Source organism: Schistocerca nitens, chromosome 1, assembly GCF_023898315.1.
Source record: "Schistocerca nitens isolate TAMUIC-IGC-003100 chromosome 1, iqSchNite1.1, whole genome shotgun sequence".
NCBI lineage: Eukaryota > Metazoa > Arthropoda > Insecta > Orthoptera > Acrididae > Schistocerca > Schistocerca nitens.
Genome location: NC_064614.1, coordinates 1,310,326,118 through 1,310,350,908, shown reverse-complemented (window position 1 = coordinate 1,310,350,908; position 24,791 = coordinate 1,310,326,118). Strand labels below are relative to the sequence as shown.

At 46.3% G+C, this 24,791-nt stretch overlaps 1 protein-coding gene across 3 annotated transcripts in view; it reads right to left on the bottom strand.

Moving 5' to 3' along the window:
- The window catches only part of LOC126202832 (carboxypeptidase E-like), a 493,528-nt gene that overhangs the window by 123,977 nt on the left and 344,760 nt on the right, over positions 1–24,791 (bottom strand). For all 3 annotated transcript variants that reach the window (XM_049936897.1, XM_049936898.1, XM_049936899.1), the window contains 2 exons: positions 17,749–17,912; positions 1,035–1,174 (listed from right to left, as the gene is read on the bottom strand). In XM_049936897.1, coding sequence (XP_049792854.1) covers positions 1,035–1,174; positions 17,749–17,912 — 304 coding nt within the window. The remainder of the gene's footprint in view (positions 1–1,034; positions 1,175–17,748; positions 17,913–24,791) is intronic.

Below are 24,791 nucleotides of genomic sequence, written 5' to 3'. Positions count from 1 at the left end.
ACTATTAAGGTGCGGGTCTGAGGCTGTGGCGTTATCAGTCGCTCGCTGACGCGGCGTTACAGAGATAGCAGACGACCTCGTGTCGTCACGGTAGCGCCCTCTGGGCTCTGGAGCTCGTGATGGACACACTGCGTGCCGCCGTCACCACCTGACACCAGGAGAGCGCCCTGTGGTGGCAGTTGGAGTCCACAGCCAGTGGGGAAGACACCTGCTTCAAATTGGTTAAATAATAAAGACAAGTACTATTTTACCGCCATTTTCTTTACTTAGTGTAGATAAGAGTGGTGTGGTGCATTATCCTGCTGGAATTTGAACTTCGGGCCATCTTCTGGAGGAGGGGGGCGTGGCACTTTCCCACCAAAATTCAAAATTCCCGCCAAAATGCGAAATCTCGATTGGCGCCACAGCCACCATCTCGGATGACGTCATCGCCGCCATCTGGGATAACGGTACTTCGGAATGAGAGCGGCTTCGTTCCAATACTCCCATCGCTAATGTGGCTGAGAATTCTCATCGCTTTCTGCCGCCACTGCCATTCTTTTTGAAAGGCCTCTGACTGTAAATCGCTAGACTGTCTTTTCTCGTGCGAACGGACACTGGACCTGTGAATGTCCTTCGTACCAGAAACAAAAGCTGACATCACGATTCTGCCGAAATGAAGAGAGTTGTGCCGACTGAAAAGTGCCACACTGCAGAACTCACCTCTCTGTGACCGACAACTGGTCCGGGAAAATTTAATAGACATAGTAGCAGATAGTTCTGTCTCTAGTTGCAACTAGGGATGTACATAACTTGTCGTATACTTGTGGTTTAATCATTATGGCACACCAAACTAAGCTACTTCGATGTACGAATGTGCCTGAGGTCAGAAATAAATAAACGCCTCAGAAGGGTCGACGGCGTCGTCCTCGATACTGACAAACCTCTCTAGATGGTGACCACCACCGAGCTGAAAATTAACGAATAGGAAGGAGACACACCGAAATGAAAAGTAAGCGAGAAGCAGTTGTGCAGGTGATTTGTCAGCTACTCACCTCCCTGGACGCTGTACCAGGCGGCGCCGTTGGTGATGCCGCCCTGCTTGCCGAAGCTGAAGTCGTCGCCCCTGTCGCAGCCGGGGCGGCTGCGGTTGGCCATGGTGGCGTGCTGCTCCGCGTACGAGAGCGCCAGGTGCCTGCGGACACGAAGAGGGCGCAAACTGGAGCCAAGCGTAGGGGCTGCGGCGGAGCAACGGCAACAAAACGACCGATAAAATATCTCGTATGGACACTGGTCCCACGGGCCTCTACGAAACTGCTTTGAAAATTTAATGCCGTAGCTGAAAAATGTACCATTTTTATAAGGGTGGTGCACCCCAGTAGCCATCCATCTGACTTTTACTTATCGCTCCGTACCCCGTTTTATCCACGTTTCTGAACTGGTACGTACGAATATATTTTATGTTTAAACAATTGCAGGTAGACAGTCTTCCTCTGAACTTAACAAATGCGTATTCCATTTCACAGTACCATTAAAGTATCTCATCATTAATACTGACAGTCGCCCTAAGGGAAGTGACACTCAGGCGTTTTGCAGCACTGTACTACGTCGGTTGTTCTCAATGTATAGCTGGGTTCACTTGCTGCAACGCTAATAGTGTTACATCTAGGAAAGTGTTAACAAGTGCGTCGCTAATTTGCTCTCTCTCAGATGCCTGACGTGTGTGCGGTGCGGTGCGGTGCGTGCCTGTCGGAGTCACGCTGTGCTGTTTCTGACACGTGTTGTACTGTGTGCTGTGGGACAGACGGCTGCCCACGTGGAGCATGCACGGCCCCGTGGCGTACGTCACAGCGCGTGCAACTGCCGGTCCTACCAGCTGCGGCTACCGCCTTCAGCTGGGAGCGACTGTTACACTCTCGGTGACGTACCACAAATGTAAGTACTCTATTTTTTACATGTACACTGAGACAGCGGGGCGCCGCCAGCCTGCGCGGCTACGTTCGCCTAAGTGTCACTGTCCCAGCTGTCGAGCACATCAGCCGGTGCTGTCGACGGCTGGAAGCGAGGGGCACGCAGCTCTCCTGCATTATCGAGAGCTCGGATGGAAAACCAGTACTGAGCAAAAAAGAGAAAGCTGAAAAGTGGCAGGAATCTACAGAGCACGTGTACAACCGAAATGATCTTCAGTGTCGTATTACAGAAAGGGAAGATACGATACTGAGAGAATAATTCGACACAGCAGTAAAAGAACTCGAAAAGTGGAAACAACACCAAGGAAGCAGACGACATTCCTCCAGAATCAATGACACCTCTGGGGAAGTCAGCCGCGACTAAACCATTCCACCTGGTGTGCAAATTGTATTAGACGAGCGAAATACCCTCAGACGTCGAGAAGAATATAATAATTCCAATTCCTAAGAAAGCAGGTGTTGACAGGTGTCAATATTACCGAACTGTGATCGTAGAATACCGACACGAAGTAGAGGTATTTACAGAACATTAAAAAATCTGGTAGAAGCCAACATCAGGGAAGATTAGTTTGGATTCCGGAGAAATGTAGCAACACGCGAAACAATACTGACTCTACGACTTCTCTTAGAAGATAAGTCGACGAAAGGTAAAACCCGCATTTATAGCATTTGTTGTTACAGAAACGTTTTGACGATGTTCGCTGGAATATACTCCTAGGAATTCCGAAGGTATCCGCAATAAAATACAGGCAGCGAAACGGTATTTACAACTTGTACAGAAATCAGATGGCAATCCTAAGACTCGAGGCACATAAAAGGGAAGCAGTGGTTGAGAAGTGAGTGAGACAAAGCTTTGAGGTCTGCCAATGACGGTGTAGTCCCGTCAGACAGCAAAGAACTTGGAGGAGCAGCTGAGCGGAATGCGTAGTGTCTTCAGAAGAGGGTATAAGATCAAATCAACAAAAGCAAAATAAAGATAATCAGAGGTAGTGGATTTATATCAGACGCCGCTGAGGGAACTAGACTAGCAAACGACACACTTACAGCAGTGCATGATTCTCGTTATTTGAGCAGAAAAATAACTGATGGTGGCTGAAGCAGAGAGGATATAAAATGTAGACTCTACTGACAAGAACAGCGTTTCTGAAGAAGAGAAATTTGTTAACATCCAATACAGCTTTAAGTTTTAGAAAGTCTTTTCTGAATGTATTTGTCTCCAGCGTAGCCACGTATGGAAGTGAAACGTGGACGATACACGCCAGAGAAGACACGAGAAAGGGAATTTTGAAATGTGATGTTACAGAAGAATGCTGAAGATGGGTGGTGAGGAGGAGCCGCCCTGGGTAGCCGCGCGGTCCGGGGCGCCTTGCCACGGTTCGCGCGGCTCCCGCCGTCGGAGGTTCGAGTCCCCCCTCGAGCACGGGTGTGTGTGTTTTTCTTAGTTCTAGTAAGTTAGCTTAAGTAGTGTGTAAGCCTAGGGACCGATAACCGCAGCAGTTTGGTCCCATAGGAGCTTACCACAAATTTACAAAATTTTTAATGAGGGGGTACTGAACGGAACTGAGGAGAACAGGAATTTGTGGCACAACCTGACTAAACGAAAGGACCAGTTTACACGACACTTTACGAGACGCCGACGGATCACCTATTTAGTAGTGGACGGAACTGTGGGGTGTGAAATTGTAGAAGGAGGGCATGGGAAGAACACACAGTAAGCAGGTTCCAAAGTATGTAGGTTGGTTGCATTTGTCACTCGGAAACGAGGAGCCAGACGATAGAGTAGCACGTAGTACTGCATCAGAAGACCACAATGACAGCAACCCGTCCACAGCTAGACTGAAAGTGATGCCCTGGAATGGCGTGATCCGTTTAGTATGTCATACTTGGGGCAGCGTCGATCTTTCGATTCGTGACCACCAGAATAAAGTACACAGAGTGCGGGGTCCGATTTGTCACATTCCTGCAGAGTACACTCATCTTCGTCGGTAGAGCACTACTTGCTGCCACGGACACAGCCCAGACAACTGTGACGCTGCAGAAGCGAGCCAACATACCGCTCTAAGAGGGAACAAACTCCGCGTGTACACACATTTTGACGCATAATATTTATTTTTCTGAGATGACCGTCGAGACATTACAAACAATTTCTCGTGTTGCACACGTAAACACGGATCACTGGACTTTGTATTGGTCTGTGAGCAGCTACAAGCGGAGCAGACCATCAACCTGTCGGACTGAGACAGGCCCGGCAGGAGCTGAGTCTGTGGCGCTGCCGCCAGCCCGTGCCAGCAGAGTTCGTCGGCACCGCGGCAACTTCACAAGCCCGTGGCAGACCTCGAATCCAATAGCGAGCAGCTGCCTTGCACGACGCCGGTACTACACTACATCAAATCTCTTTGACTATTTGGTTTCCGAGATATATTTCTCAGTTTCATCCATTTCTATTAGTATTTATTCTGTGACTGTATTACTTTCGTAAAATAAAGAACAACCGTCTTCAGTCACAATCATTTCAATGTACGATGCATTTCGAGACCTGGGGTGCTTCAAGTGCTTCCACCATCTACGACGATTATTTTTCCAGATTTAGATTAACTCTGGTCCTTGTAAGATTAACAAAGCCGGTACATTGTAAATATAGGTTTACAAAATTAATACAAATTGAAAAATAGCTTACTATTTCCAGTGAAGCACATACGATTTCTGAAGCACAATGTGAATAAACGTGTTTATATGTTTCTATACACTTTTCGTTCTATAGCACACAAGTCGAAACAAGTCAAGGCGTTTAAAATGTAAAAATACTGCATTTTTACAAATACACAAATGTTATTATTTAAAGGCAGAAGCAAAGCCATTATATTATTAGTTATACAGGATATCATTTACAAAACAGTATCTGCGAATAGGTCAATATGGATTATGTAATCGAATAGTTGCACTATTAAATATTTGTTTTATTCTTTGTACTGTGTTTGCAAGACGCTGATGCTTTTAGATTGAACAACTTTGACGGATCCACAATAGCCAACCACATGTACCTTAACTGACGCAGAAAGCGTGTAAAAACTTGATCTACTAGAGCAGTTAGAAATAATGTTACACAAATTAAAGTCTTCTGAAAACATGTTGATTGAACAGCGCTTAGAAGACACAATTTTTTCAGTAATTTTAAAAGGTGATTTTTTTCCTGAAGAAACAAATACTTAACAGTGCAACCATTTGATAACACAGTCCACATTGGCATATTCGCAAATATTTGTTTTGCAAACGATACAGTAATATAATGGCTTTGTATCTCCTTTGAAGCAATAATAACTGTGTATTTGCAGAAAGGTAGCATTTGAAATTCTTTGACTTCTTTTCACATGTGTTTACAAAATAGAGAACGAAAAATGTATATAAGCATATAAAAATCTATCCGTCACAGGGAACAGTAAGCTGCAGACAAATGTCATTGATTTGTTATATTTCACTGCATGACTGATACCATTAATGTTATTTTAATGGTAATTATTGAATTATCATTTTACTATGTATGGAATGTCAGATCCCTTAATCGGGCAGGTAGGTTAGAAAATTTAAAAAGGGAAATGGATACGTTAAAGTGAGATATAGAGGGAATTAGTGAAGTTCGGTGGCAGGAGGAACAACACTTTTGGTCAGGTGAATACAGGGTTATAAATACAAAATCAAATACGGGTAATGCACGAGTAGGTTTAATAATGAATAAAAAATAGCAATGCGGGTAAGCTACTACAAACAGCATAGTGAACGCATTATTGTGGCCAAGATAGATACGAAGCCCACGCCTACTACAGTAGTACAAGTTTATATGCCAACTAGCTATACAGATGACGAAGAAATTGATGAAATGTATGATGAGATAAAAGAAATTATTCAGATAGTGAAGGCAGACGAAAATTTAATAGTCATGGGTGACTGGAATTCGACAGTAGGAAAAGGGAGAGAAGGAAACGTAGTAGGTGAATATGAATTGAGGCTAAGAAATGAAAGAAGAAGCCGCCTGGTAGAATTTTGCACAGAGCATAACTTAATCATAGCTAACACTTGGTTCAAGAATCATGAGAGAAGGTTGTATACATGGAAGAACCCTGGAGATACTAATAGGTTTCAGATAGATTATATAATGGTAAGACAGAGATTTAGGAACCAGGTTTTAAATCGTAAGGCATTTCCAGGGGCAGATGTGGATTCTGTTCACAATCTATTGCTTATGAACTGTAGATTAAAACTGAAGAAACTGCAAAAAGGTGGGAATTTAAGGAGATGGGACCTGGATAAACTGAATAAACCAGAGGTTGTACAGAGTTTCAGGGAGAGCATAAGGGAACAATTGACAGGAATGGGGGAACGAAATACAGTAGAAGAAGAATGGGTAGCTTTGAGGGATGAAATAGTGAAGGCAGCAGAGGATCAAGTAGGTAAAAAGACGAGGGCTAGTAGAAATCCTTGGGTAACAGAAGAGATAATGCATTTAATTGATGAAAGGAGAAAATACAAAAATGCAGTAAATGAAGCAGGCAAAAAAGAATACCTACATCTCAAAACTGAGTTCAACAGGAAGTGCAAAATGGCTAAGCAGGGATGGCTAGAGGACAGATGTAAGGATGTAGAGGCTTATCTCACTAGGGGTAAGATAGATACTGCCTACAGGAAAATTAAAGAGACCTTTGGAGAGAAGAGAACCACTTGTATGAATATCAAGAGCTCAGATGGAAACCCAGTTCTAAGCAAACAGGGGAAAGCCGAAAGGTGGAAGGAGTATATAGAGGGTCTATACAGGGGTGATGTTCTTGAGGACAATATTATGGAAATGGAAGAGGATGTAGATGAAGATGAAATGAGAGATATGATACTGCGTGAAAAGTTTGACAGAGCACTGAAAGACCTAAGTCGAAACAAGGCCCTGGGAGTAGACAACATTCCATTAGAATTATTGACGGGCTTGGGAGAGCCAGTCCTGACAAAACTCTACCATCTGGCGAGCAAGATGTATGAGACAGGCGAAGTACCCTCAGACTTCAAGAAGAGTATAATTCAATTCCAAAGAAATCAGGTGTTGACAGACGTGAAAATTACCAAACTATCAGTTTAATAAGTCACAGCTGCAAATTACATTCTTTATAGATGAATGGAAAAACTGGTAGAAGCCGTCCTCGGGGAAGATCTGTTTGGATTCCGTAGAAATGTTGGAACACGTGTGGCAATACTGACCCTACGACTCATCTTAGAAGAATGATTAAGGAAAGGCAAACCTACGTTCCTAGCATTAGAGAAAGCTTTTGACAATAATGTTGACTGGAATACTCTCTTTGAAATTCTGAAGGAGACAGGGGTAAAATACAGAGAGCGAAAGGCTATTTACGATTTGTACAGAAACCAGATGGCAGTTATAAGAGTCGAGGGACATGAAAGGGAAGCAGTGGTTGGAAAGGGAGTGAGACAGGGTTGTAGCCTCTCCCCGATGCTTTTCAATCTGTATATTGAGCAAGCAGTAAAGGAAACGAAAGAAAAATTCGGAGTAGGTATTAAAATCCATGGAGAAGAAATAAAAACTTTGAGGTTCGCCAATGACATTGGAATTCTGTCGGAGACAGCAAAGGACTTGGAAGAGCACTTGAACGAAATGGAGAGTGTCTTGAAAGGAGGGTATAAGATGAACATCAACAAAAGCAAAACAAGGATAATGGAATGTAGTCGAATTAAGTCGGGTTACGGTTGCGGGAATTAGATTGGGAAATGAGGCACTTAAAGTAGTAAAGGAGTTTTGCTATTTGGGGAGCAAAATAACTGATGATGGTCGAAGTAGAGAGGATATAAAATGTAGACTGGCAATGGCAAGGAAAGCTTTTCTGAAGAAGAGAAATTTGTTAACATCGAGTATAGATATAAGTGTCAGGAAGTCGTTTCTGAAAGTATTTGTACGGAGTGTAGCCATGTATGGAAGTGAAAAATGGACGATAAATAGTTTAGACAAGAAGAGAACAGAAGCTTTCGAAATGTGGTGCTACAGAAGAATGCTGAAGATTAGATGGGTAGATCACATAACTAATGAGGTGGTATTCAACAGAATTGGGGAGAAGAGGAGTTTGTGGCACAACTTGACTAGAAGAAGGGATCGGTTGGTAGGACATGTTCTGAGGCATCAAGGGATCACCAATTTAGTACTGGAGGACAGCGTGGAGGGTAAAAATCGTAGAGGGAGATCAAGAGATCAATACACTAAGCAGATTCAGAAGGATGTAGGTTGCATTAAGTACTGGGAGATGAAGAAGCTTTCACAGGATAGAGTAGCATGGAGAGCTGCATCAAACCAGTCTCAGGACTGAAGACCAAAACAACAAGAACAAAAACAACAACATGTATTACAACAGAGAATATTTTACAATTAAGTGTGCAAAGTAAGTTTTGAAAATGGGTACAACTTTTTGTATAAATCTTGCTTCAAAAAATGATTAAAAAATCAGATACAGCGTTATCGCATAACGAAACATTTTCCTTCCTACAAGCAGTAACACGAAGGAGGTACGACGACACATAACTTATTCAAAATGGCAGCTGGGTTTTCCCTACCCCAATGACATCACACTTCCCTTCATCCCCTGCAAATGGTGCGAAATTTTGGCAGAACTTAGGACAGTTGGCCCCGCCTCCACTAACCTAGCTTCTCCTTCTCACACCACTCCTATCATATCACCCCTGGAAGTGGCAGGAAAAGGTCGGCTGGGCCAACCTAATTAGTGGAAATGTAAAGAAATTGTGGTAGTATGTGCTGGAGAGGTAGGCAGGGTATTTCACTTGTTTATTTAATAATTTATTTACAGCTAAATTGAACTACCTCGAGTAACCTAACTCGGGGATGCGTGCGTTCACCTCGATGTGCAGGGATTGAGTGAGCTAGTTTGCACTACATCCACCAGAGGGCTGTGTTGGCCTCCCCCCTCCTCCCCCGCCTCCCTACCCCACTCCCATGACGTCATCCGCCCCCCACCACCAACACCTCTCTCGAGCCAGTGTCATGAAATGGTCAGTCTCTGCCCAGGTGTCAGAGAGGACGGTCAGGTCAGTGTACTTCACTGATTTTCAGAGATACACTGAAGTAAAGATCGCACCTAACTATATACCTACCAGGTGTCAATTATTGAACTAGATGAAATAAAGTTGTCATAACTTCTGAACAGTTCGCATTATGACGTCCAAACTACACGATTGGCCGCGGGGCACGATGGGAGTTAGTATTAGCATGCGTACGGGCCTTGTTATTATGGACCATTTGATTGTAAAAATGTCACGGTTCAGCATGCCTCAGCTTACAGCGCTAGTGAAGACATACTATGCGAGCAAAAACAGCCCAGCCACGACTCAAGGAAGTTTGTGACCGAGTTCAAGCTGAAGACAACCATTCCAAATGTGTTAACAATCAAGAATTTGATTCACAAGTTTCAGAGAACGGGAAGTGTTCGTGAGGACAGTGTTGGCAATGTCGGTCGTCTGAAACGGATGAAAACGCCTGAAAACATCGAGCAGACACGCGCTGCGTTTCGAACCAGCCCAGGAAACACATCAGATGAGCTAGACAACAGAGGGGGGGGGGGGGGGGCAACCAGCAGACACTGTGAAAAATTGCTGCTGAAGGCCTGCATCTCTTCCCACACAAAATTCAAACCCGTCAGCCACTGAGCACCAGGGCCGTGGAACAGAGGTTGTGTTTCGCCAATACTATTTTGTCTAAAGAGTTAACGAACAGGACTTTGGTGTGAATACGGCTTGGTTTTAGCGACGAACCTCACCTTCATTTGGACTGATTCGTCAATCAGCAAAACTGGCGCATTTGGGGCACGGAGAGTCCGCATTTCGCAGTCGAGAAGTCTCCTCACCCTCAACGGATGACTGTGTGGTGTGCAGTGTCCAGTCACGGGATAATCGGTGCGATATTCCTTGATGGCACGGTCACTGCTGAACGGTACGTGAAGTTTTGTAAGATTATTCCATCCCCATTATCCAAAGTGACTCTGATTTCGAGAAGATATGGTTCGTGTAAGATGGAGCTCGACCACAGCGAAGCAAGAGAGTATTTGATGTGTCGTGGAGGAGCACTTTGGGGACCGCATTCTGACTGTGGGCTACCCAGAGGCCAGTGGCATGGGTCTCTATTGGCCGCCATATTCTCCGGATCTGAACACATACGACTCGTTTTTGTGGGGCCTCGTCTTTAGACAAGGTGTACAGCAAGAAACCCAAAACCATTGGCGAGCTGAAAAGAGCCATTCAGGAGGTCATCGACAGCATCGATGTTCCGACACTTGTGCAGACGGTGCAAAATTTCGCTATTCGCCTGCGCTACATCACCGCCAATGATGGCAAGCACATCGAACATGTCGTAACCTACGTCCGAGTACCTGCAGTCACGTTTACGTGTTGAATAAAGTGTGGACGCCTCAGTTTGTAACTAATTTCCATTTTTTTTTCATACAGTTGAATGACTGTCGCCCTGTACACGCACAGAGCTACGCGACAAGTGCCTGTAGTCGAGGTACGGGTCAGAATTGACGGCGTCACACAGCTGGTGCTATCGTGCCGGAAAAAAATTCAGAAAACCACTCGAAACTAGTAGGAGACGGACTCAAAGGAAACAGATCCTCTGCATAGGACGCTCCCTTCACCTGGAAGTCGAAATAAATGAAACACTGAAGGAGTTTAGTTTATATTTTATGCTGGAGTCACGGCTGTTAAGGCATTTAATTTTTACTTTCTTCACTGGTGTCTAGGCACATATGGGAAAATCAGAGACCCACAACAGATCGTGAAAAAAACAGACACGCAGCAGATCGGATGTCCAAAAGATGCTCCTAGAATTCGAAGCACTGCCCTACAGACGAGAAAAATGGCTGGAATTTTCGGTGTCCTACGACTGCTGATCTGGAGATGCTCTGAAACCACAATGGTGGGTGGAGGCAGCACCCCACCTGTCTGAACAAGAGGAGGATAGTCTGCCTGCAATTATCTCTGAAGATTCGAACAAAGAAGACGTCACGTGACTCTCTTTTGGCACGGGTCTTTCCGCAGATGCCGTGTTTTGCCCCTGTCTTGTTCAAACCAGACTGTCACAAAGGATGTCTTGTGGCTCTCTCACTTCCTGTGAATGAAGCATCGTGATTGGTTCTTACTGAAGTTACCCCCCAAAATGTTGTTGCTGGTGTGCGAGCACTGTCCCCCACTTTCTACAGACGGACAAATCACGAGAACTTCAGAGACAAAGTATTTTTGTTCGTACATCGGAAAAAAATACAGCAGGCATATTGCACTGACAGTTAAGCCCTGTAAAAGTGGTCTGCATATCACGGAATATGGAGACTATTGCCAAAGACAGTCAATAACACTGCAATGTTACTGTCGAGAAACGATTGAATTTTTCGCCATGAAACCGATCTCTAACCAGGCTGTATCACCATAGACAATTATACCAGCACGCCATAGTAAACACAAATTTCCTGTCATCACTTCCGCATATTGCATATAGCTACCGACCGCCAGGCACTCCTAGACATATAGCGAAGACACCCAAGTCGCAAAAACAGAAGCACATCCGCCGTATACAGCCGCAGTGCTAGATATCCCGTTCCTTGCGAGGTACGTCACGAGGCTGCTCTTCTTACTCTTCTGCTCCCCCCCCCCCCCCCCCCCCGGCACCCACAGTGGACAGCGACCACTCTGCGAACTGGTTGGTGTACGTAGTAGACTGGGCTGCTGGGCTGGTTCCCCCGGCACAGAGGCGTCCGCTCCGCTGTCGGTACTGTTTCGGGCCAAGCCTGCTCGCTGCAGTGGCTTCTGCAGCGAGCTGTGACCATCTCCGGAAACTGGAACTGCAGCAATATTTACGTTCTGACCTCTGTCGACGAGAAATGCTTCATCAATAGCGAATTAATTATCGATCTCTAAACCAATATCAGCTGCAATATCCGATTTTACACGCCAAAAAATGTTTGCGACACTTATAGTAAAATCATCAAGTACTGTATGAAAATTTCGAATACTTCACTTATTTTCACACGGTTTGCGGGAATATCACACTACTTATACAATTGTTCTCAATATCAGCAGCATAGCAGGACGCTACCTATCGCCTGCACAGCATAATTTGAAGATAAAGAGCGACAATTATGTCTTTAGAGGGGCGAAACTTGAGCGTGGGAAAACCACTTGTATCATCTGTGTAGAGTTTTACGTGAAAAGTTGAAAACGGTGAAAACTGGTATTCCACACGTACTTTTTTAACGAATATCGATGTCAATGACATAACAAGTACTTTGTAAAGTCAACTAATGTTTTAATACTTTAACGTCCATTTACTGTCCGAAATATGAGCAGGACGAAATTTTGAGAGAGACATTTTTGTATTGCCAGTATGTGGGGAGTGGCAGTAAGTACGGGTGCGCGAGTTTTTCCTCACCCTGTATATTACCTCTATGCTTACTACACTAGAAACACGACAGTGTACAGTGTCAGAGTCTTCGCTAACAGCATAATGATTCGTGGGAAATACATCACCTCTTTTCCAAATGGAGCATACCTCCCTAATACGAATCTAACAGTTTGACAGAGTTTCCGTTCCATCATTTACATTGCTGTAACAACCTGTCACCTCCACGCATAATTCACAGCTACGGCGAGAGAGTAAGGGGAGATTCAGCACCTAATAACAGCACTGCTCATTTGTTACTTCCACGCACTTTACGATAATGAACCAATCGTGACACTGTATTCCGTGTACAGCGGGGTATATGCGCAAGGGCAGTACGCATATGCGTGGTGGTAATTATTCATTTAGAAGTGAACCCAGTTCCCACGCTCTTATCGAACTATCGTTACGTTGAGAGCGAATTAACAAACGAGTAGAAGCCGGAACAAATGAATGTCAATGTTTGCTGCAGCAACAGCAGCCGTCTTACTGCCTCTTACACTTCGATCCAAATTGTAGCGCCACGGTCAGTCTCTACGATTTGCGTTCATTCACCTCCTAGACAGTCACTTCTTAGTGGGTGGATCACACCCGCCTTAAAAATCCGTGTAAATGAATTTCATCCTGATATATTCTTCTTCAGCCGTAGCAGAATGCATAGCTCGGGTACAAATTCATTTTCCGGAATCCGAAGCAAAGCAAGACGAGCACGGGGAAGTGAGAAGTGGGAGAGCTGAAGCAGAATGTGGCCAGTCCTGGACGGCCCGACAGTAGTGACCGAGCGCCGCGTCCCCCTCGGCCCGCGGGCGTCGCCCACGAGGTGGAGGGCCACCGTCGGCTCTGGTGAGCACAGCCGCCGCTGCTCAGGACGGCGCGCCCACACCGTCACCGTCCCAGGGCTGTCGAGGCGATGTGACGGGAAACGGTCAGGCTGCACGCTGTAAAGCGTCAGGAAAGACTTGGCAAGCGTGGCGAATACCCGTAATCGGTTGCTTTTCAACTCACACACGTCAGGTCACGAGTCATTTCTCACGACACACAAGTACTGTCGACTACTGCTGTGAAGCGTACACACATTACACTGCTCTGAGGTTTCATTACTCTGTGTTGACATCAGCAGGAGGTGGGATACTGGTTTCATTACACTTCGTATTCACTTTGGAAACATGAGTGACCCGTTTAGTGACTGTGAAATATGAAAGTGACAACATTCAAAATAGGAACTCCCCACTCGATATCCTGCTGTTCTTCTGTTACTCCATGCCAGCCATTCTGAAGGAACAATGACGCAATGTTTGATAACAAGGTAGCGCCCGTCCTTAAGCCACGTCGCAGATCTCCGCCTAAGAAATGTCACGAGTGGAAAACATTTCTTTGGGAAAACAATTTGAGCCTGTACCACCAGCCTTATACATTATTCTTTCTTAGCGCACTTCCCGGTCTCGCACAAATTTTCAGTTTGTCACAGCAGAGTCATTACATTTCGTCCAATCTGATTTACTTGACACATCTTAAAAGTATTGCTGACACATAAAACTGTAGTAGAAAAAAAAGGAAAAGATGGAAGAAATGTAAAACACGGAGAAAGAGCAAACAGAAATTTTTTATGTGAGAACATATGGAAGATAGGATGCGTGAGAGAAGTGTTATGCAGTGGTATGAAGCAAGAACCAGAGGAAAATCCGAGTCAGACAAAGAGATTGCGAGGTATTCTGAGTTTTCAGCGCCTGCTTCTGCAGGTAAATTTCTCACAGTGTTGAAGCTGGCTCGTGATTCGTGGGACCGATGTGTGTCTGGAACGACGCTGCCTGCAGTGGGCTTGGCGTGCGCGACAACTGCGGGAGACGGACTGGAGACTGCAAAGAGGGAGCACGCCACCCACTCTCCCCAAACACCTGTGGATCATCAGAATTAGAAGGAGGAGGCCAGCACAGGGCATAACCGAGGGACCGGCGTCCCTGCGAGCGACAGTCACTGACCGCACTCAACTCGCTGGCGCACACCCAGTTTGTCACCGCTTCTTCTAGTATCGCGTTCGAGGAAGACTACGTAAGATTCGCTTTGATGAGACAGACACCTTCTCCCGTGGTCGCCTAACTGGCACTGCGTAACACAGGGAGTGGCAGTTGGTGTGGCACGTGTACCACCACACACGACAGACAGCGCCCCTGCGGGCCCGCACACAACTCTCCCTGACGAGAACTGCCCCTCCCGTGAGCTGGCTCGGTTCCCCTCCGGCGCCGTAACACCGGTCGAGTGCGCACGGTGTGAGAAGGGGGGCAAATTGTCATTTCCTGCAGTTGCAATCTTCACACGTAAATGTCGTCCCAGGCGACACCATTCCACCAATACGAAGACACTCCTGCGCTGTGTAAGAGGTACACAGGCACACACACAGATCCAACAGTTTGCGTGCCTCGCTCCTACGTCACTCAAATCTCCTGGGCGAATGGTACAACATGTGCAGTTGACAGGTAGCATGGGCCCCCTTTCACATTTCTCTGACTAATTCGATCTTCCTCTCTAATGGCATGCAGTGAAAAGTCGCTATTCATTCACATGCGGACTTCCCACGCAGCATCTCTCGTCACCCAGGTGGTCCGGTGACAGGCGGGTTCTGCTGATCTTGAAAGGGTTAAGCCGACGGGTGTGAGGGAGTCGAGTGAGTGCTTTCCAGACGCCGACATTGTCATAAGAGCGGCGGCGACACGCCTGCAGGGGCCTGAAGGGGCGGCTGGGCTAGAGATTCCGTTACTTCGTAGAAACTTAGTGAAAACCGTTTCTGGCGGGCTACCAGCGAGGCGTGGGAATGACTTGTGTTCCCAGGCAGTCTTGGCGGACAAATTCCCGCGTTTTCTGCAAAATCGTAACTGATTGGCTTGCTCAGGGCATAGCTCCGTGACGTAGCAAAATCGGCGCAGAAATTGGCGCCAAGAATCTCCATTGGCGGAAAGGTAGTGCTTCGGGAATAGAGTGGAATTTTCCGCCGGTTTTCGAGTTGCTGATTGGAACATTTAACGAAGGCCACTGTCGTGGGGGCGGGAATGTTCTGTGTTCGGTTTGTACGGGTGCTCTTGTGAGAGTCGGCTCTCGCCTTTCGGTCGGAGTAGGTTACAAGATTGAGCTCTCGCTGCTCTGGACAGCCTGCCTTCCGTTGGCTGTCTAATATACTTTCATTTAATTGTAACTGTTTGACGAAGTTGCTTAAGTTGGCAATTGAGTGTTCTGCGTACAAGCGGCCTATGTTGTCTGTCTTGAGCAGTTTTGGCTAAAGCTGACTGTATCGGAGTTACTGGGTGACTTCGCTTTTTAAAATCAGTCACTGTACCGTCAGTGATTGTGTGGCGAGCCTTCTTCGCCTCCCTCAGAGGCGCATTTGTATTGCTAGGAAGTCTTCAGTCTCGAACACATTATCATCACCACGATGGGACGTCGAAGCACCCAGCCATCGCCTCCGGTACGCCAGATCGTGTTCTTGCAGTTAAGAAGACAGCTTGGTAATGTATGTCCGCAACACCGGCAGATTAGTGATTTTCCTAGGTGATAATCAGAGTTCAGCAGAGCGTGCCTGTTCGTCTTTTTCTAACTTTGTTCTGTCTTGGGTGTTCATTGTGTGAGTTCTCACTACTGTAGCAGCAATTAATGTTGGGTTGGCTGTGTGTTTCTCTTAAGATTTGAGTTGCAAGGAATTGGCTCCACATACCACTTTGTCATAAATGTCACAATCTAGTTGAGGGACAACTTCAGCTTCACAGCATTTATTTGAGTATCCAATTTGAGCCAATTTGATGTATTGTAAATGTTTCATGTGTTTTGTTTATTATTTTGAGTTTAGTCATAATAAATCATATTGTTATTTTGGACACAGCTGTCATTCTGTTAATCGGTAGAGCAACCCTTTCATTTCTCACTACGTTAATGAAACTTTCCTTTATTTAACTTATTTATCGAATTAAATTATTGCAGGTGCCAAACTCTTTTTCTACTCCACTTGCAGGGTCGATTACAGTCAGTTCGCGTTTCTTTTTAATCCATGTGCAACAGCAGAAATCGGAGTTAGAATAGGGGGGCTTAGAGCATCATTTATATGTGAAGATTCTAGAAGAATTAGTGTTAAATACACTGCTAGCGCCGGCACCTCGCACAGTCTTCGAGTAAATGGAGTTTACCGTCCTTCGCTGGACCGCTCAATCAGTTTAAAATACTCACCTTCCTGTCTAGCAGCCGATACTTTCGTATCACTAACACATTAAACTTTTTAGGACTAGTTCTTAGTAAATAATTAATATGGAACCAACACACAGCTCGTAAATAACGGAAAGTGCTAACAGGCTGCACCTGGTGTCTACATCCTTCTACCGTTGCCCTCAGCTGTAAATCGCTCATCTGACCCGTCCTAGCTTATGTCGACAGCGAGCAGGTGTCTACAGATTCCTCGAAAATCGTAGAGTAACGCGCGCGCCTGCCTTTCCCGCTCCCGGCACACACGACGGTACCCCAGCAGCCCCGGTACCCGGCTGAGCCGGCCACCTGCCCCCACCTTCCGCACACTTCCGTGCCTCGTTCGTCCTCTCCCGCCGGAATTTGAACCGACCCCCGTATCCGACGATGAAATCCGCCCTGGGACGGACGTACTACCCAGCGAGGTGGCGCACTGGTAAGACACTGGACTCGCATCCGGGAGGACGACGGTTCAATCCCGCGTCCGACCGTCCTGATTTAGGTTTTCGTGATTTCGCTAAATCTCCAGGCAAATGCCGGGGTGGTTCCTTTGAAAGGGCACGGCCGACTTCCTTCCCCATCCTTCCCTAATGTGATGAGACCGATGACCTCGCTGTCTGGTCTCCTTCCCCAAACAACCCAACCCCAACGGACGTACTGTCCTCCTGGACCCTGTCGACAGTGCTCCATCTAACCCGACCACACAATTTTCTCCCTCCAATATCCCCCCCCCCACTTCACAATAGCTGTCAGTTGCTTCCTGCAGTTCTACAGGGTAGGATTCATCATTTCATTTCCATTTTGAACACGACGATTTATTATGCACCCCCTGCACCACGTTTTACCACTGCAGCAGCATCATAAGCTCTGATCATATTTTCCTCTTTTCTAGAGTCGCCTAAAAAATTTAAAACGTACAATTTTTCACGAATATTTATTTTCGATAATAAAATCTATCAGATGTCGGCTGCTTTGTGAGACGTGTACAACTCGTGTGTGGAGGGTGACTTTGGCTGCCGCCCGTGCGCCCCCTCTTAACGGGAACACAGAGAGAACAGAACGCTGTGCTGAGGTGGCAGGTCGGCCAGCACCCACCTGAAGGTCTCGTCGTCCGGCGTCTCGGAGTACTCCTGGGAGGCGCCGGAGCGGCTGTAGTCGAACGGGTAGTTGGCGACGAGGTCGCCGCCGTGCATGTTGGCCGACAGCACGAACGGCACCTCCACGATGAGCCGCATCACGGCCCGCGTTTCAGGCTGCACCTGCGGGCAGGCGGGCGGCCGCGCCTCTCTCAGCTTATACACAGCACGAGGCATTTGTAGTGTCGTCACCATGTTGCTCCGCAACAAAAGGGAAAATCGAAAATCTTTTCATGCAAAATATCCAGCATTTTTTTAAAAAATGGGATTTTCCTCTTCGGAAATGGAAATGATATTCAGTTTTGAGTATAAAAGTTGTGGTACATTTACCTCCTAGAAGTGACAGGTGATGTAATAAGGGCAGCTGCAATTCGCATCAAAGTGCTGTGACACGGAGCCGCCATTTCTTGTGTCTCAACCACACTTTTATTATTTCCAAAAACACCTTACCCGTTTCGACAACCCGTCATCTCCAAAGGCTACAAAATACAACAACAACAAAAAAAAAATGGCTCTGAGCACTACGGGACTTAACATCTGAGGCCATCAGTCCCCTGGAACTTAGAAGTACTTAAACCTAACTAAGCTAAGGACATCACACACACCCATGCCCGAGGCAGGATTCGAACCTGCGACTGTAGCAGTCGCGCGGTTCCGCACTGAAGCGCCTAGAACTGCTCGGCCTCTGCGGCCGGCAAAATACAACACAGAACTGATATCAGACGATATCAAAATGTGTTACATTTCAACAGTGGTAAAAGACATAGTACAACGACTAGAAAATGGCTTTTAGCTCACCGGTGTTATATCAAACTGATAGTTAGATACATTGCATCACGTCAACATTTTCAATCGCGAGACAAGTGCAAACTGCTACCGAGAGATAGTTTTGGAAACCGAGTGGACTAAACCGCTAGGTGGGGCTGGATTACTGAACTGACGTATGGGGGTCCCAAGACTGCGCCTCTCACGCTGTTTGAATTTCCTGTCCAGACATTCATTTGCTCCCCCGGCGGAAGCAGTGACGCAGTGGCGCCACCTCTTCCTCATAAGTGAATACCACATGCCTCTAGAGTTTGCAGATTCTTAAAAAAAGTGATATTTATGAACTTTTACTCGTGCTAGTAATTTATATGCTGTAAGTTGCCAAAAAAAATTGTCTGTTAACAAATAGTTGGTCCCAGCGCCAATCAGCGTGTTCTTCCAATGTATTGATTTCGACCACTCAACAGAGCTGTTACACTTTATTCTGTAAAGAAATATCTTTTTGTAAAACACTGCAAAGTGATTTCCTTGTTTACTGACGAATTTGTTTTCTACGATGTAAAGATGAAAATTGCTGTAAACAAAACAAACCGTGCAGCGTGTAGACCATGTATCCAGCGACCCTAGGAAGTTAAGTCCACTCGGCAGCAGTTTGCTCTTGCCTTGTCATTGAGAGTGTTGACGTCATACAACGTACCTAATGATCTATTTTATAATGACTGAGATATCAGAGGTATGCCTGAAAGCCACATTCTAGTCATTGTACTGTCCCTTACCAGTGGTGAAATGTAACACATTTTCATTATCAATCCGTACCAGTTTTGTGTTGTATTTTATAGCCTTTGACAAGGACCGAATGTCGAAACGCGTAAGGTGTTTTTGGAATAAGCCAGCAAATAGTTTTCGCACACTGCGCCTTCTCTCTCTATTTCCATTTTGTTATTGTTATTTAAGGGAGGAAATTCATTTTTAAAGTGGTTTGTTGATATTTTACTTGTAATCGTATAACAATACTCATTTCTACACAGGGTTGTTTACACCGCTACGAGTGTGTCCAGCGCCAATTTAAATCCCAAAAGGGCGTTACCTGCTCTTGTCAGTTAGCTCCGTTTTGTACTCGCCAATGTTTGATACACTACTAATGACACAACACATACGATTCACATTTATGGTCAAGCTGGTAAGAACCCGAACTTATTCTCTCTGAAGGTCTCGCGCCAAGAAAACACAATGGAAGAAGAACTGCTACTGGGGAAAATTCGGAAGTCGCCGTATTTGCTACAGATGCCACCAATTCTTACGTTTTGTTCGCGTTAGTTGGAACATCATTCGGGAATTTCACAATGTAGTCTTCTTCGAACACTTAACCGTAATAAACTCCATACACATCACATTACATCAACCCCTTAATGGGGACGATTTCCAGGAACTTGTTGAATTTTGCCAATGGGCTCTAGTGCAAAATGAATATGGTACGTTTTGAAACATTTCATTTTCTGATGAGGCGATATTCTCCAAACATGCTCAAGCGAACCGACATAATATGCATTATTGGTCAGTGGAAAATCCGGGATACTTACGGGAGCTTGAAAATTGGGCATCAAAGGCAGTGGAATTCTGGAATTACGTGTGGTTGTACCATACTTCATTGAAGGTGAACTAAATGTCCGGAAATGCGGAAATTTTTGGGGCCAAGAAGTTCGAGTGTTGCTTGAGGACGTGGCTCCTGTGGAACGGCGCGCCATTTGGTATCGACGCCACGGTTGCCCATTTCATTACTCGGCTGTACCTCGAGAAATCCTGAACAGAGACCAGCCTGACCGACGGATAAGACGCAAGGCCGTGCCCACTGGCCTGCTTCGCTCCCCGGACGTCCCATCTCCAGACTTTTTCTCTTACGGTGATACTACAAGGACAAAGTTTATCACGGAATGCCGACCATACCCGAAAATCTACGTCAACAAATTAAGAACGTCTGTGCAGGAATCAGAAAAGAAATGTCGAGGTGAATTCAAATCTATTTTGAAGAGGGGTTTGGGAAATGCATCCGAGTTTAGTCGTAACTCTGAGCATTTACTACACTGAAACTGATTTTAGCGTTGGCATGCAGTGCACGAGTATTGTATGTAAATGGATGCCAGTAAAGTTAAAGTGCGTGAAAACCATTTGCTGACTTATTTGTCCAGTTTACATCACCTCTCACCCCTAGGTGGTAAATGTACTGCAACTTTTATACTCAAAACTGAACGCCCTTTCATTTTCGTAGAAGAAAATACACTATCCAATTAAAAAAAAAGAAGGAATTTGACCTCGAAAAAAACACTGAGAATGGCGTTTTAAGGACCAGTTAGGGTCACTGTCTTAAGTCCCTTTATCAACCAATACTGCGAATTTTGTAGACGACATTGTCGATTTTCCTCTTCGTTTAGGAGCAAAATGGCTAATACACTATAAATTACTGTCATTCTCTATGAGTTATAGAACCAAGCACTTTACGTTACTATTTGTTATTAATATTATTATTTTATAAATATAGAGTGCCGACAAGAGCTGACCAGCGTAAAGCATCGTGCTGTAACTGTGAATATTTAAACTCCTGCTTGCCTCATCCAAAAGGTGACCCTGAAAAACTTCGAAAATTTGTTCCTCACAGTACAGAAATAGTTCATACGTTACTTATTACTTTATGTTTTTATTTATCCATTCTACTACACTTTATAGATACAATAATTGACCGTTGCACATCAAATTACCTTTACGCGAATCTTTATGCCAATCTTTTTGTTTTTTCTGTTCTGGAAATTGAACTACTTGAACCGTGGTTAGCGCACTATGTTCCCTTAACTCCATTGTTCCTGCTACTATTGGTCTAACCTTTAGATGGCTACCTATACGCCACTCTAGATGTACACTACTGGCCATTAAAATTACTACACCACGAAGATGACGTGCTACAGACGCGAAATTTAACCGACAGGAAAAAGATGCTGTGATATGCAAATGATTAGCTTTTCAGAGCATTCACACAAGGTTGGTGCCGGTGGCGACACCTACAATGTGCTGACATGAGGAAAGTTTCCAAACCATTTCTCATACACAAACAGCAGTTGATCGGCGTTGCCTGGGGAAACGTTGTTGTGATGCCTCATGTAGGGAGGAGAAATGCGTACCATCACGTTTCCGACTTTGATAAAGGTCGGATTGTAGCCTATCGCGATTGCGGTTTATCGTATCGCGACATTGCTGCCTGCGTTGGTCGAGATCCAACGACTGTTAGCAGAATATGGAATCGGTGGGTTCAGGAGGGTAATACGGAACACCGTGTTGGATCCCAACGGCCTCGTATCACTAGCAGTCGAGATGACAGGCATCTTATCCACATGGCTGTAACGGATCGTGCAGCCACGTCTCGATCCCAGAGTCAACAGATGGGGACGTTTGCAAGACAACAACCATCTGCACGAACAGTTCGACGACGTTTGGAGCAGCATGGACTATCAGCTCGGAGACCATGGCTGCGGTTACCCTTGACGCTGCATCACAGACAGGAGCGCCTACGATGGTGTACTCAACGACGAACCTGGGTGCACGAATGGCAAAGGTTCATTTTTCCGGATGAATCCAGGTTCTGTCTGCAGCATCATGATGGTCGCAACCGTGTTTGGCGACATCGCAGTGAACGCACATTGGAAGCGTGTATTTGTCATCGCCATACTAGCGTATCACCCCTCGTGATGATATGGGGTGCCACTGGTTACACGCCTCGGTCACCTCTTGTTCGCATTGACGGCACTTTGAACAGTGGACACTACATTTCAGATGTGTTACGACCCGTGGCTGTACCCTTCATTCGATCCCTGCGAAACCCTACATTTCAGTAGGATAATGCACGACCGCATATTGCAGGTCCTGTACGGCCCTTTTTGGATACAGAAGATGTTCGACTTCTGCCCTGGCGAGCACATTCTCCAGATCTCTCACCAACTGAAAACTTCTGGTCAATGGTGGCCGAGCAACTGGCTCTTCACAGTATGCCAGTCACTACTCTTGATGAACTGTGGTATCGTGTTGAAGCTGCATGGGCAGCTGTACCTGTACACGCCATTAAAGCTCTGTTTGACTCAATGCGCGGGCGTATCAAGGCCGTTATTACGGCCAGAGGTGGTTGTTGTGGGCACTGATTTCTCAGGATCTGCGCACCCAAATTGCGTGAAAATGTAATCACATGTCAGATGTAGTATAATATATTTGTCCAATGAATACCCGTTTATCATCTGCATTTCTTCTTGGTGTAGCAATTTTAATGGCCAGTAGTGTAGTTATCCTGTGGTACCTTTTCCAGTGTGTCCCTTTACTGTGACAGAATTCATTTTGTTTTAACAAATTTTGCAAGTGTCTTTAACGCCTGCTGCTGTTTGTGCTATTGCAACTGCATATACTACTACTGCTGCTACTATTATTATTATAATTGTCACTATTGCTGCTAGTACGAGAACAAGGCAAGTATTAGACACTAAAGAACGCCCTGTTACTACTGCCGCCACCGCTACTGAAGCTCCCGTCGACCAGTGCTGGTACCACTGCGACCACTTAGGGCAGCGGCAGCTGCTGAGTTGGTCACGCGGACTCAACCATTACCTGCACGTAGCCGGGCTCCTCTTCACGTTCTGCGCCAGACCAGGCACGCTGCCGACTCCAGCAGTCTGTCGCTGCCTCCAGACCACACAGCGCACGCCCGTCTCTCTCCCCGGGTCTTCTCGTCGTTCTGGGGCAGCTGTGCACGCACAGCCCTTCCCTCGAGCCACCGCCGAGCTGTCGCTTCCTGTTCCATTTCCAGTCGCGGATGGTTCGCGGGAACGACGACTGGCGCTACGCCTCTGTGAGGACTCGAACCTCTGTGGTCCTTACCTTGGCGCTCATTTAACGGGACATACGCCAGGAAGCAATATGTCCGCAGCTCGTGGTCTGGTTGCTAGCATCGCTGCCTCTGGACCACGGAGTCCCAGGTTCGATGCCCAGCCGGCTTGGGAATTTTCTCTGCCCGGAGACTGGCTGTTTGTGTTGTCCTCATCATTTCATTCTCTTCACCGTCATCATTCGTGGGTGGCGACAGGAAGGGCATCCGGCCACCCCTTAAACTAACAACGCCAAATCCTCTCCTAACACTGCCGACCCTGCGCTGATGCAGGATATGAGCTCCAGGAAAAAAAGGAGAAGAAGACACGAGGAAGCAATATATCTGTTAATCAAAATATCCACGGGTGTACTGCCGGTCTACAGTGTCCAACGGGCACAATATTTCGGCGATCATACATGTCGCCACCATCAGGTGAACTGACGGACTGAGCTCCTGTGAACGTGCCGGCATGAAGATCCGTACGCTATGGCTGCTCAGAGGGAACTGGGTTCGGTCGCGGCGGCGGCCGATTTAAATACCCTCCGCCCGCGGCGCGCTCCCTCCGCCGTCCGCGCCCCGCGCCACGGTCGCGCGGTGGAACAGATTGCGACGGCGTCTGAGATGACGTCGGAGTGATGGCTCTGTCCGCCGTGGTCGTCACAACTACACGTTTGCTCGTTTTACTCCTGATTAACCCAATCGCTGGTTCCCAAGCCTTGCTAAGATTATAGCCACAGTCACGGTTTATGAGGTCGTCATTGGTCCGAATTTCGATGGCCTCTCTAACAACGCTGTCCCAGTATCTCGACGTCTGTACCAAAATCCTCGTGCGTTCATACTCCACAGCGTGATTTTACGACAAACAATGTTCAGCGACCGCCGTCTTGCTCGGATACATCAGTCGAGTGTGCCTCTGGTGTTCACGGCATCGATCCTCGACGGTACGCATCGTCTGACCAATATACGACTTGCCACACTGACACGGAATCTGGTACACGCCGGCCTTCCTCAAACCGAGGCCATCTTTGGCGCTCCCCACCAGTGCACGAGTTTTATTCGGAGGACAAAACACAGTTCCGACCCGGTGTTTCTTCAAAATGCGGGCGATTTTCCCTGAGAGTGCGTCTGTATATGGAATAAACGCAGTACCTACGTCCTCCCTCGTGATTTCATCCATCTCCACAGGTTGTGCTGTAGTGGTTGGGCAGAGAGCACGTTGAATCTGCCACTCTGAGTACCCATTGTTTTCGAAATACAGTTCTCAGATGTTCCAATTCCTGGGGTAGACTCTCTGCGTCAGAGATAGTGCGCGCCCTATGTACTAGAGTTTTAAGTACCCC